This window comes from Carassius auratus, unplaced genomic scaffold (assembly GCF_003368295.1).
Source record: "Carassius auratus strain Wakin unplaced genomic scaffold, ASM336829v1 scaf_tig00216849, whole genome shotgun sequence".
In the NCBI taxonomy this organism is placed as follows: Eukaryota; Metazoa; Chordata; class Actinopteri; order Cypriniformes; family Cyprinidae; genus Carassius; species Carassius auratus.
This window is the reverse complement of record NW_020528766.1, coordinates 107185-122629: the sequence shown is the minus strand read 5'-3', so window position 1 is coordinate 122629 and position 15445 is coordinate 107185. Positions and strand designations below refer to the sequence as shown.

The 15445-nt window shown below is 33.3% G+C and overlaps 1 protein-coding gene across 1 annotated transcript; it reads right to left on the bottom strand.

The window, feature by feature from the left end:
* Positions 1–4186: 4186 nt before the first annotated feature.
* LOC113099058 (serine/threonine-protein kinase H1-like) lies at positions 4187–14390 on the bottom strand. Its single transcript, XM_026264135.1, has 4 exons — positions 14309–14390; positions 11891–12212; positions 9863–10619; positions 4187–4628 (listed from the first exon to the last, which is right to left on the bottom strand). Exons 1-4 carry the CDS (start codon positions 14388–14390, stop codon positions 4311–4313), a joined length of 1479 nt encoding a protein of 492 aa, XP_026119920.1. The 3' UTR covers positions 4187–4310.
* Positions 14391–15445: the final 1055 nt, after the last annotated feature.

Below are 15445 nucleotides of genomic sequence, written 5' to 3'. Positions count from 1 at the left end.
GACAAAGCTTAATGAACTACACTGCTCCATGTCTTAGAACAAGCATGAGTGATCTGAGCTCATCAAGGACTTGTCTCAACATGTAGTCAAAACAGTTTATGACTTTCACACCCACAAAGCACCGGTGGCAGGAAATGATCTATAATTTACCCCCTTCAATCCAGTTCATAGTTGTCTCAGTCTTCGTGGTGGAAAATTTGAATGTTTTAGGTGCGTGTTTGGTGCATCTTGACATTGTGTTTTCACCATCATACAGAAGTGACTGTCTGACTAGAATTAAATGTGAGCTTGTGCATTGGGTTGAGGAAGTGAGAGTAACAAAGCAATTCACACTGACAAATACCGTCCGATCTGATTTCATGCTGAGGCCCAAGATTGCCGTCAGTTTAGTCCAAGAAATTGTGCAGAATTTTGTCACATTTCTTGCATTATACATATTTGCAATTCTATTTGTTAAAATACTTTTCAGCCATTACCTTCATCATGTATGTAAAAACAATAGTTAAAAATCAACAACAACAGAAAAACAACAGTCATGTTAGGCAATTTAGAAATCCTGGTTAAGACATAGTTGGGGGGAAAAAGAGAACATATGGTCATCATAAATTTATTTAAAATCCTATAGATTTATATTTTCTTAACGCATGTTCCTGGTCATATTGGGAATGATTTATTGTGCATGTTATTCCAATGATATTCTGAAACAGCTTTCCTTTTCTGGTGTGAGCTGATGTCATTTTGAAATATGAGACATGTGGGGACAAAGTAGGTTGTGAAATGCTGATTCATACTTTTTAAGCATTGCAATCTAAACGATTGACACTTTTGATTGTCATAAATTGCATTAAGCTCTTTTTTGGGCCTAAAAGCATGTAACTTACATACTTAAACCACCAGACAGTAGAGCAGTGTTGTTGCGGTGCCCATGTAATGCAGTGCTGTCAGTGAGAGGTTGTTTGGGTGTTATGTAACACACTCCTGGGGAAAAGGCCACTTTCCTCCCCTAATGACCCATCTTTTCTGTGCTCATCCATGTCTAACTGTCTCTCTTCCTTGTTTTTCTCCCCTGTATTGTTTTTATTCTCTTCTACGTCGCTGTACTTCACTGCAATCCTCAATAGGAGAAAAGTATTAAACAAGATATTTGACTGTGAACATGTGGCGTCACAAGTTTTATGCATAAATAACCTAATAAGCTTTAGTTGAGGATTAATTTTACTGGATATATTCTAATGTATATATATATATATATATATATATATATATATATATATATATATGTGTGTGTGTGTATATATATATATGTATATGTGTGTGTGTGTGTGTGTGTGTGTGTGTGTGTGTGTGTGTGTGTGTGTGTGAGTGTGTGTGTGTGAAGTCCAGTATTGTTGTGATGCAGGATAGCAGTGGTCACGTGATTGTAAGACGCCCTCTAGTGCTCACAGATAGACATGCACAGTGTTTCCACTTCCTCATGAGGATGTTTCATCTGGATGTTTGTTGACATGTTCATTTTAATTCACATTTTAATACAGTTTTAAGAAACAGTTCACCAGAAATAAAAAGATCCGTCATTATTTACTCACCCTCATGTCGACTGATTTGAATTATTATTGCGGTTCATGGTGTTTCATTTTCATATAATAAAGTGAAAGAGCACCTGAACCTGCCCAAACATGAGGAAACAGCACTACACAGTATATCGGTGTTGTGAAAGTAACACATGGTCTTTCACAGGGAGAAAAGGTCAAAGAGCAGAAGTGTGACTTCTCAAATCTCCTGTTACATTTACGTTTTATTCATTTAGCAGCTGCTTTTATCTCATCCAAAAACATAAGCAATTCATTAAGTTCATTCCTAAGTGACCTTTGACCTTGAAACTGTTATACAGGAAGCTGGTGTCTTTTGAATTAATTAATAAATGAATGGCTAATAAAATAATGGCAAACAATGCTCACAAAGAAAAAAAAGGTCAGAAAACTGCAAGCTGAGCAGCTCATTTCAAGCGCTATAAGTACCAATACAATTATTTACAAATGGTTAATTTGTACTTGTTTAACCCCACATTTCCTACCAGACTTACACTGAAATTAAATTCTTGTACTTTCATACTAAGCATGGGAATTCAGAAGCAACCAAAATGTTTATGGTTATTTTATCGCTCATTCTGTTTCATGTACAGGTTTTTTTTTTTCTTTTTGTAAAGTCATCACCACACATCATTAACAAATATTAAGCTGAGAGCAGGATGGCCCAATGCACAAAACAGCTTTATATGAACATGTATATTAAAGAGCTTTAAATATTTCCTACCTCTAGTCTAAACCCCAGAGAAAAAGAAAACAGTTGCAAAATGAATTAAAATCCATTTATGAGTAGAAGAAAACAGATGTAATGAGGATTATATCTAATATGGTGGGCAAATTAAAATGTATCTGTTTATTTCTCAGTATATAATACGCATAGGAACTTTTTCCGCATTTTATCACATATAAATATTATTGCAAAAAGATATATGCATATAAATAAACATAACTCTGCCACAATAGTTCTGTCCTACTTATGTAACAGAAAAAAATATAATATATATTTGTTATATTTATAATATAATATTTATCCAACAGAGGGCAGTCACTCCCTATTTTTTTATTTACTTCATATGTAAACAGTGATAAAGGACATATAATGTTACAATTTTAGAGTTTCAAAGCGATAAAAGCATGCCATGAATGCACCAGTGATGACTGTGTCAAGATAAAACTCCCTAAAATGTCAAATAGCAAGTCAAAATATCTCCAGTCTGTATGTTCAATAATGCTTTAGTCTTGTTTCAAGACAAAACTAAGAAAAAACACTGATTATAAACCCAAACTCTGACTTTAAAAAGATTCTTAATGTGAAGCTCAGGAGACACAACACAAACTCCTGAAAGTTTTACCTGAAGCGTATCTTGATCTCTTTTGAACACTTTTTTATGTTTGATAGAGCTAGTGTTGAGTTTTAAAGATCTGTGCAGTATTTCTGACATTAAGCCACATTATTTCCATTGATTGCTGCTGTCAGAATGTTCTGTGTAGCCTTAATAACAGAGCGAGGAAAGTCCTTGAACCCAAGTGAAAACGCAATCCTCCATCTTCTTTTAAGGATGTCAGTTTGAAGGCTCTGGCAGATTCCACATCGCATTGTTGTCAACATCATTTGCTTTATCTTTACAAGGATCGAACACTTAAGACACACTTAACATATCTAAATTAGATAAAAGATAGTTAGATAGTTAACTAATAGATAGTTTTTATTTTCAACAGTTTTGGGGTTTGGATTTTTTAATATTAAAAATATATTTTATGCTCATCAAGGCTGCATTTCTGGATAATAAAAATACATTAAATAATATGATTATATTGTGAAATATTCTATTCCATTTTAATTTTCCATTTTCCATTTTAATACATTTTAAAATGTAATTTATTTCTGTGATGGAAAGCTGAATTACTCCAGTCTTCATTATCAAATGATCCTTCAGAAATCATATAGTATTATCAGTGTTGAAAACATTGTGCCTCTTTATCTTCTCATGGAAACAGTGATACTTTTTTTCATTTTATGATGAATTCATTATATAAAATATGCATATATTCAACATTAGAAATGACCTTACTGTCAATTTGCTCTCAATTCAATGCATCCTTGCTGACTAAAAGTATTAATTCCTTCACACGATCAATCTACAGAGACTCATCCTAATGTAAAAACACAGTCATATGAAAAGAAGCAGGACAGAAAATCTGCAGATCAGACCATTTGAGATTATACTCCCTGCCCATTTGCATTTTAGACTTATGCATGACTTTTCATTGCTAAAAAAACATATATTAAAAATAGAATGGTGAGTTTGTTATCATCTCACATTCATCTGATTAATGAAGGAATGCATGTGGGAGAACAGAGCAGAGGTGCTGATCTGTGCTCTTCTTTTTATAGTGGAGGCTTTAAACTCCTTCGCTGTTCATCATGAGAAGGAGATTAATAATATGATGAAGATCCTGAAAAATTAATATAGCACTATCATATAAGTATGGATGCACATGATTTACCTGTCAGAAAAAGAAAGATTAAAATGATTAAAAAGGATCATGTGCATTTTTCCTCCTTTCATTTTTTTTTCTTGACATCCACTTATGATGCAATTCCTTTCAGTGATCATTCCTCTCTGATCTTTAGAATCAACCAGGTTGTTGATAGCACAGATGAGTGATAGCGCTGTTGGATAAAATAATGGATCCATGCAAACCAGCCAAACCTTCAACTTGCTAAGCAGCGATCTTCTGGCACTGTGACAAGTCACTGAGCCCTAACCGTGGCCCAGAACCCAGCCGTGACCCAGACCTCATTGATATCCGAGACCCAGGAGTAGAGCCCGAGCTGGGGCATCGAGAGGAGGCCCGTGACGCCCGCCGCTGGAGGTTTCGGGAAATGGAGCGGTGTAGGTTCTTGTTGGAGGAACAGGCTGCCATGCTGACCAGCCAAGGATGCTTGAGAGTTTCCTCAGCAGTCATCCGGTGCTCGGGCTCAAGGGTCAGGAGACGATCGATGAAGCTTTTGGCCAATGTAGATACTGATTTCCATGGCTAAAAGAGAGATCGGGAGAAAAAGAAAATGCCAGTATAATTAAAGTCCATTTATATCCCCCATCCCACAAACTTTCAGACAGTGAAAGGTATTAAAAATAAAATAAAATAAAATAAAATAAAATAAAATAAAATAAACAGTGGAAGTGCCATTCAATAGGTAAGGTCAAAAATAAAATAAAATAAAATAAACAGTGGAAATGCCATACAATAGGTAAGGTCAAAAATAAAATAAAATAAAATAAAAAAACAAATCAACAGTGAAATGTGCTATACACTAAATAGTGTTCAAAAGTAAAATAAATAAAATAAATCAACAGTGAAATGTTCCACAGTAAATAGTTGTTCAAAAAAAATTAATAAATAAATGTTTTTCTATCTATCTATCTATATATATCTATATATCTATATATCTATATATATATATATATATATATATATATATATATATATATATATATATATATATATATATATCTATATATATATATATATATATGACCTCAGCTGTTCATTGTGTATGTGTATTTAATACATAACATTTCAAATGCGCTGTTAAAACTGAACCCCATTCATTTCTAATATTGGGATCCTTCTAAAGTTTCAGTATGTTTTAATAATACATAATATAAATTTCTTATTGATTTTTTTTTATACCTTTAAATAAATAAAAAATAAGATATTTTCAGATTAACACCACTTGTCTGGAGAGAATGTTCTGACAGATATGAGTGTGATTCGGTAATCTTGAAAAGACTCCCAAGTAATGAAAAATCTTTAGCAGAATCCTTATATTGATCTCTGAATCAGTAACTCGGTAAGTTTGTAACTCGCTCCAGCAAACCCTGCTGCCCACATTTTTCCTGCATGAAATCGATTCATTGCTGGTTTGGCATTCAGTCTGTGTTTAGAACAGCATCAACTCATCTGGTCTGAGAGCTAACACAGCACAGCTATGGCTGTAAATGTCACTGCGTACACACTGGCGGCATGGAGGCCGGACCGCCGTCTTCTGACCACCAATGACCTGTGCCACCGACGCTTCTGCCTCTTAAGCTGCATTAGATACACAACATGGCATTTCCGCCTCGTCGCCGTTTGAATGTGAGGACATTAGTCAATAAATGTCAGCGGTTCTCAATAGATCTGTGACTCATCGCTAATTTGAAGTTAATAACCATCTCTGGCATAAGAGAAGCACTCAGACGATTTTATTCTATGGTAAAACAGGACGAAAAACAAGAAAAAATGCAAGAGTAAACAATGTGAATTGCAAAAATGTATAAAATATGTGATTTATATTATAAAGTGGATGAGCGACGAACAGGAAAATGGCACATTGTAAACATCCTTAGAACAATACACAAAATTAACTGGAATAATTATTTGGAATGAACTTCCTTTCTTTCTCTCTTTCTTTCTTTCTTTCTTTCTTTCTTTCTTTCTTTCTTTCTTTCTTTCTTTCTTTCTTTCAAAATAAAATAAAATAAAATAAAATAAGATCAAATCAAATAAAATAAAATAAAAATTATATTAATTGAAAAAAATATATAAAAACCTAAATAAATAGCACAATATTTTGTAAATATTAAAACCAATAAATACAATTAAATAACAATAAATAAATAAATAAATAAATACATAAATAAATATTGCTTGACTGATTAAAAAATATTTTGAAAAACTAATAAATAGTTAATAAATATTTTGTAAAAATTACAACCAATAATTACATTTAGATAAGAATAAACAAAAAACAAATAAACAAATAAATAAATAGTAAAAAAAAAAAAAAAAAAAAAAATCCTTGCTGAAATATGCGGTAATAGAAGTGGCTAAACTGATAAAGTAGAAATGCAATCAATGCTTTTGTTGAAAAATAATCTTCATCCATTCATCTCTAACAAGGTATTACAAAACAACAGGACAATAAGAATAATAAATATTAATGTGAAAAAAAATGTTAGAAAAAGTGTAAATTATCAATGTAATTATCAATAAATTATATATATTTTAAAAATATTATTAATAAATTCATAATTATTGATTAAACACAAAATAATTGTTCTGAATAAGATTAATCTATTTACTGAACATCGGAATAAAACATTAAAATGACTGTAGAAGTTGTGATTTTAACATCCTTTCCCACACATTATTTGCACCGACTGCAAAAGTTGATGATAACTACACTCTGTAGTTCACATGACAATATAGCATGAAGCACATGAAACTGTCTGATTGTAAGGAGTAAGCTAGCTTTCCATTCTGAACACATCTTCTCTCGCTCCCACACATTCAGTAAAGACTATAAATCAGCCATGAAATTGACAATTGCAAGTCGGCTGCTGACGAATAGATTTTAAAGAGCAGGTTTCATTCAAACACACACAAAAGCACTTTTAAAAAACAAAAACATGTGTGAGTTTTACAAGAAAACATTAAAGTACATTAGTTTTGCTGTGGTCTGTATCAACCGAAGTAAAGAATCCAGCAATTAAATCAAGAAAAGAGAGAAATCTGACATCAATAAAACATAGCGAGAGCCAAACAACCATCTCTGGTGTTCTGCGTCCAATCTACCATTCTGAGTCTATCATACCGAGTGATTGTGTATTCATGTGGTTAAATATATATGTATATATCTGTGCAGAAGTGTGGCTCCATGTGCATGTGTTTAACCTATAAAGGACAGTTGAATCGTTTCTAATTACACACCATAACAGCATCTGAATTCACAGCGAGATGCAGATAAAAAATGAACCCTGAAATTAGGCTTTAATGAAAAATGTTCAGTCCTTATTTGAAGTTGTTTTAGGTTCTCCAGAGTCTTTAATAAGTGTGTGAATGCAATCTGTGTTAGTATTTAATGAGAGAAATCATCAGGTCAAACGAGTGAGATGAAACACATTTGCGCTGAATTATCTCAGGTGTGTTCGGCGCACAGCGTGTCTCCACTGTGAGATGTTGTGATTAACATTAATATATATGAAATACAAGTAGGCAAAGAACTTAAAAATAGAATGCATATTAAAAATCCATAGAAACATTCATCAGAAACCAAGCAGTAAATGAAGATATAGGAATATATATATATATATATATATATATATATATATATATATATATATATATATATATATATATATATATATATATATATATATATATATATATATACATATATATATAGCTAAATGCTAATCTGCAAAGTGCAAATGTTACAAATATTTTTGTAAATTGTAAATAATATACTGTATAATATATATATATATATATATATATATATATATATATATATATATATATATATATATATATATATATATATATATATATATATATATATATATATATAATATTATTTCAGTCTTTCTACATAAAATTTTCATTTTTAATTTATCTCAGGGTTTCTATATATATCTATATATCTATATCTATCTATCTATATATATAATCCTACTCTTTTTTTTTAATTACTTGGGTCAGCTTCAAACAGATGCATGGAAAGCTGCACAAAAAAGGAATGAAAACAATAAATACTCAATGCAATTATCCAAATGGGTTAAACGGCCAGACTTTAAGTGCGGTCCTGTGGCTTTATAGCTTCATATCCATGCAAAGGAATGACATCGTAGATATTAACCCACTTATTACAGTCTTGCTCTACAGCTACCAATTATATTGTGACTCAGTAGTCCCAAACCAAAAAATAAAAAATAATAATTCCCACATGTGTCTGATTACTGTCTGTGAGCAGCAGGATTACAAATAGCTTTATAGTTAATGTTCTTTCTCTTCAGGAGAACAGCAATTATTGTTGTACAATTGCACCCATAATTTCACAGCTCTGGGGGTTGGAAGTGATAAAGAAATCTGTGTGTCTGTGTGTGTTTGCAGTTTAAGGGTGATAAAAGCCTTGTGGTGGATCTCCTCTCCCCTCTGATTACCACCTCTCAGCTCTCTCACACACACACACACATGCTCACACACACCCTTGAGATGAGGCGAGTGGACGACACATCAGTCAGGTAGCTGCTGGCTGTTTACACAGGTGACCGGATTTCACCTTCCCACACACACAAACTCTGTTTGCCCTTTAATTCACACTCGGCTGGATGTTTCATCACTCTGCTGCAGGTCATTCCAGGCATCTCAGTGCTGGTGGTCTGGTTAGGCCATCACAAGCTTCAATATGATTATTAAAGACTGTATTCAATATAAAAATGAATAAACTACCATTACAATAGGCCCTAATAATTGCATACTTAAGGAAAAATGTATGAATGCCATTATGGCGTTTGATAACATAAATATATTCTGGTTGAAATCAAAGTTCATCAAGGCTGCATTTATTTGCTCAGAAATACAAAACAGTAATGTTGTGAAATGTTATTACAATTTAAAGTAAGTATTTTAATAATTAAAATAAATATTTGTCTATTTTAATATATTTTAAAATGTAATTTATTCCTGTGAGGCAAAGCTGAATTTTCAGCATCACTACTCTAGTGTTCAGTACTTCAGAAATCATTTTAATATGCTTTCTTGCTGCTCGAGAAACATTTGTTATTATTATCAATGCTAATATTTTTGCATAAACTGTGAAACATTTTTATGTCAGGATTCTCTGATGAAAATTATAGTCTGCTAAAAGAAAAGATTTGTGTTTTTACACATGCAAAATATGGTTTGCATCAAGCCTCCAAAATGAAAATGAGGAATAAATTCTTAATATGTTTTTAGGTTTTTGTGACAGGTCTGATTTACCTTTTAGAAAATATGTTCACACTCAGGCCATCCAAGATGTTGATGAGTTTGTTTCTTCATCACAAATGATTTGGAGAAATGTGGCATTGCATCACTGCTCAGTAATGGATCATCTGCAGTGAATGGGTGCCGTCATAATGAGAGTCCAAACAGCTGATGAAAACATCACTGTAATCCACACCACTCCAGTCCATCAATAAGTAAAAAGTGGCACATTTTTGCGAAACAAATCCATCTTTAAGACGTTCTTAACTTCAAACCTCTGCTTCTGGCACCCATTCACTGCAGGGGATCCATCACAGAGCAAGTGATGCAATGCTACCTTTCTCCAAATCTGATGAAGAAACAAACTCATCTACATCTTGGATGGGTAAATTCAGCACATTTTCATTTTGACTGAACTGTACCTTTAAACTCGCAAATAAAAACGCATATTGTGTGAGGAAAAGCATTGTGACACTCACATCTCCATGGAAACTGTAGCTGCCCCTGAGAATGGCCCTGAAGAGTCGCGGTCGGCTGCTCTGGTCGAAGGGCAGCGAGCCGCTCAGCAGGATATAAGTGATGACTCCCAGCGCCCACATATCCACCGCGCTGCTGCAGGGTCTGCGCGCCAGCATCTCAGGGGCCAGGTACTCCGGCGTGCCGCAGAGCGTCCTCACAGCCCAGTCTTTAGCCTGACAGCTCTTCTCAACATCTACAGAGTCGAAATCTGCATCCTGAGTCATAACAGCTGTATCTCCTCTGCTCTGAAATGAAACCGTCGTCTTGTTCTCCCAGCAAGCGAGTCCAAAGTCTGTTATGATCAGTCGCGAGTCCTGTCCCGGATGGTAGTACAGCAGGTTTTCGGGTTTGAGGTCCCTGTGGATGACGCCCAGTGTGTGTAGATAGCGCAGCCCGCTGGACACCATCATCAAGGCCTTGGTGGCGTCCCGTTCTCTGAAGGTTCCTCGGGCGACCACGCGCTCCAGGAGCTCTCCTCCCGTGGCCAGCTCCAGAACCAGATAGACACGATACTGCGTCTCAAACACCTCGGCCAGGCGGATGACATTGCAGTGGTTCACCCGTCGCAGGACCCCGAGCTCTGCCTGACAGGCCTCGTGACCCTCACGACCTTTGACCTCCAGAAGTTTAATGGCGAAGGGTTGGCGTGTGCGTCTGTGCTCAGCACGTACCACGCGGCTGAAGCTACCGCTGCCGATCAGAGCCTTGATGTCATACCTAAAACAGATATGAACTGTTTTTAGTCATATTTTGAATTATTTTATTCATTTTATTTTGCATTTTCATTTTAATTTGTGACAATTTTAATATGTACTTACTATTATAATAACAATACATTGTGCATAATTACATGCAAGTAGCCCTAAGAGAAACCCTAATCCTTACCCTAACCATATATTAAGTATGTGTAATTAATAAATATTACTCAGTACTTAAATGTATAATTACACTGTAACACGGACACCTTAAAATAAAGTGTAACCATTATTTTATTTTTATTTAAATATGTTGATATATTTTTTATTACATTTTTTAGTTCATTAAGTTACAAGGTTATTCATAGCATGTTTTATTGATATTTTAAATGAGTTTCCTTTTTTATTTTATGTAATATTTTGCAATTATTTTGTGTGCTTTTTGTCATTTTTATTTATTTATTTAATTTGTTTATTCATTTATTTTTACATCAAGCTAAACTAATACAATCGAGAATTTTGCTTTGGGAGATATCTGATATAAGATATTGAATTGAATTTAACTGAATTGAATTTAATAACCCTAACCCTAACTCTAATTCAATTTCCAGTTAAAGTAACAAGTGTTTTATGCTTTAAGTTTTAGGTGTAGTTATATATTTTATATGTTAAGTTATGGTTTATTTTATTTCAAGTCACAATTTTTTTTTAATGGTTTTATTTTAGTTAACTTCAGTAACTCTATGCACAGAAGCATCTGCTATTAGAGACTATTTTGTTGCTGTAATTGGATTCATCAAATTAAATAACATCACTTTATTTCATAAATGAGATTTCATTATTACTTTTAGGCTTGGATTAAAAACTGTGAGTGGCACTGGTGGACTAATAAATATAATAAAGCATTTAATTATAGCAGGGATCTGTAATTGACACATCATGTTTGATATTTTAATTCTGCCATCCAGACTGAAATAATAAAGTTTACTGCATTCTTCATAAAGGTTATGTTAGGAATGAAATTCTAGCTTTTTGCTTACTGCATACTTTTGAGAGATATAATAATATTTAACATCTTACAGTTTTTATTTTATTTTTAATCAAATAAAAACAGACTTAGTAAAACTTACCTTCTCCAGATGTTTCAATGGTAGTGTATAAAACAAAACTTTAGCTTAACTTGCAAATGCATACAGAAAGTGTACATATTGTGCACAATATAGCATACATTCTTTATACCAGTACTATTTTTGCAGTAAAGCAGATACTATTCTGCCAACAGAACATCAGTACCTCGCTGTGACGCGTGGATCAAACTTTGCACGAAACTTTGCATTAGGATTCGTCATCCGCTCCTCCAGATGAACCGATTCTTTGACTTCTTCTGATATTCCTCTCCGGGAAGCCCTTCTGTCACTTCTCCTCCTCCAAAGCCAAGCCTGTTGTTTCTCTTTACAGTTTTCCTTGTCAGTCTCTTGTTTCTTGAAGTTCACAACAGAGTTGATAAGGCAAAAATATCCATTTTTGGAGGGCTCAGGTAACACTTTTCCAGAGCTAGTTCCCATTATAAACACCTTATAGGGTGAGATGCGTGGTTTTAACCCATACAGATGCTCTTAGATGGGCTGACACTTGCCAGAGTGAATAAACCTTCATAGATCCTCCTAATGGATGCATGACTTTGGGTTGGTTGAAGAGCAGCTGTTGCGCACCTGCACACGACTGCTGCATTTCCAGCACAAGTGCAACAACTCACACCTGAGTGACAGCTGTTTGATCCATGCCTATTTTAGAGGCCTTTTAACAACACCATCATTGCCCTGTAACAAAACAAAGAAAGCTTGATCAACTATGGAGTTATATTTATATAGCAATGAAAAGTTAGGTTTTTATAGTAATAAATAAATAGATGAGGACATTAAGATAAACTTTGTAAAATGCTGTTTGAGGGCATCATTTTGTCTTGTGAATGTCTGAGAAAAAAAAAAAAAAAAAACATTTAGATTTTTTTTTTTTAATTTGAAAACACTAAAAAAGTCAAATCTACTGTATAAATACAAATGACTAAGTTCAGATTTTTTTTTAATTTTCAGTAAAAAAAGGGTACCATTTCATGAAAATGACTCTTCATTTTCCTTTCATAACTCTTTATGTATGGTTATTAAGAGAAGAAGGTAAATACAGAACATTAACATTAACGGAATATATTCATAGACAAATAAACACTCAATATATACCATGTAAATTTTAATGCCATTTTTTCCCAATAATCATTAAAATGTAAACGACTGTCTGCGGAAGACTTGACAATTCCCAGTTCATAGACCGGAAGTAGATTACCTAAAACAAATATGAACCCCTTTGAGATACTATAGTTTTTATTCTGAATGTTTTTATTTATAGATTTTCCATTTTCATTTTAATTTCAGTAACATTTCTAATCATTTTGTAGCAGTTTGTCATTGTAATAATAAAAAAAGTGTTTATACAGTTTTTTTTTCAATTAATGTCAATATAGTTTTTATTACTTTTTATCTCAGTTTTAGCTATTATGTTACAATGTTATTAATAATATTAGTTTTATTGATATTTGAATTCCTTTTTTTTTTCCATCAGGCTGTTACCTTGGTAGCTTTCTGATATATTTAAGTTTATTTTTTTGTCAATTTCAAAAAAGAAGTCAGTTTTTACTCCTAGACTGAAAATAGATAAAAATAAAATCTTAAATGTTTGTTTTTATCCTTTTTAGCTTAAAAGTTAAAATAAATAAATAAATAAATAAATGACTTTTCTCCTCAAATTCTTCCATCAAAGCTAAATCTAAGGAATTTTACCATAAGCTTCAAAGAAAAAGCCGATATTTAAATGCAACGTAATTACAAACTTCATTAAGACTCATGCATTATAAAAGAGCAACAAACAAGTAATAAAATCCCAGTCACAAATCACAACACATTAAATCACACTGATTCATCAGAACAAGCCTGACAATTCTCTAAGATTCAGACTAAAATGGTGAAGGAATGGGTAATTCATTTCTGAAGTTCCCAACTCCTGTGAGCTGTAGGCCTAATATTTCTGCATAACATCTGATCTTTAATCTCAAAAAGCACAAAGCCATTTCCCATCACATTTAAGTGTGCTGTAAATGAAGCAGAATAGAATGAGCTCATTTAAAATAATCTTTTGGTGCAGCCTGAAAATAATACTGCGGTGCCTTGAGTCATAGCGTCTGGATCCTTTTGGATATAATGAAAACACATCTAATGGCATTATACTGACACTTTAAAATAAGATTAATATACAGACGGCCACAAGCATGATTGATAAAGTAGATGTTCAAACACTCTGCCCGATGTCGTTTTCAATGCCTCCACTAGAGTGCAATATTGAGATTTCTATAAAGTTGATTGAAATAAATGGATGGAGAGCGTAATTAACTTGTTTTGACTGCTGCGATCATCCATCGTAATCCCCACATAATCCAGACCTAATCCATTGCCTAATCTGAAACCTTAATTGCCATGGAAACCACACAATACACTCATCATCCCTTCATTTACACTCATATGAAGGGCCTGTTTTGTTTTGCTTATGATGTCACTTCTCAGGCAGCATGATAAATGCAGTCGACACACATGACAAAGTGAAGAATCAGACTCAATTATAATCGTTCAGATGGATTTGGCAGGAGAAACTTGAATTTCTAACCTTTGTCTGGTACAAGAACATATCCTTGATAAACAGGAAATGAGCAGGAGGGGATGTCAGCATCCTGTTTTATGAAATGCATCGCTATATTATGCCCTTAACTGCTAGTGTAAAATCGATACGAGTGGTCAAACAGTCTTGAGACTGAACAAGCTAAATGCACTGATATGCTCAAACTGAAACAATTTAAAGCAGTTTTGTCTTGAAAAATAACAGCTGAGTCCAGAAGTTCAGAAATCTGGCTTACTGTTGAATACAGCATGCCATATACTTCATTCTAACCTTTTTTTTTTAATATGAAGAAAAATATTATAATATTACAAACATTATAAACTAAAACATTAAAATATAAAATAAAATATAAAATTATACATGAATTCTTGTTTGTTAAAGAAAAGCATATCTTCATCATTTATTAATTAATGCATGAGATGGTTAAATAGAAGTATTCATGACATTGCATGAAGCATCCAATTATTATCTTGAAAACACATATTTTTATTCAATTTTGTGTTAAAATGTAAAGCACAAAAATACATGCAAAAATAACTAACACTGTACAATCAAGTTGAACACATTGCATTGTGGGATAAAGACTATTATAGTTAAACTGAAGCAAAAAAACAAAGAGCAAAAATATTGTATATGTATTTATAGAATGCACACTCATTATGCATACTCTTATGCATATTTCTTAATTTTGAATGACCTTTGAATTTTGTAAATAATCCACACTAACAGTGTATGTTTGTGTGAGTGTGTTTATTGCCTCCACCATTGAAGTTTACACTCCAGAGCAGCAACACAAAATGTGATCACAGCTGCTGGAGAACTCCTGTCTTTATGAGTAGAAATGGAACGTAATGGAACATGTCTCTGTGACTACCAATAACAATCCCAGTTTTATTAAAACCCAAATCCGAGTCTTACAGTCTTGGCAGTGAGATGATGAGGTTGTGGGAGAACGGTCAGAGTGCAGCATGGCAGACGTGTTACAAGGACTAATTCAGCCAAAACGGAAAAATCTGTCATCATTTATTCACCCTCATGCTGTTCCAAACCCGTTTGGTGTTATTTTTTCTCTGTGGGACACAAAAAGGAAATTTGGAAGAATCTTCACGTACTTTAGAGGTTTTT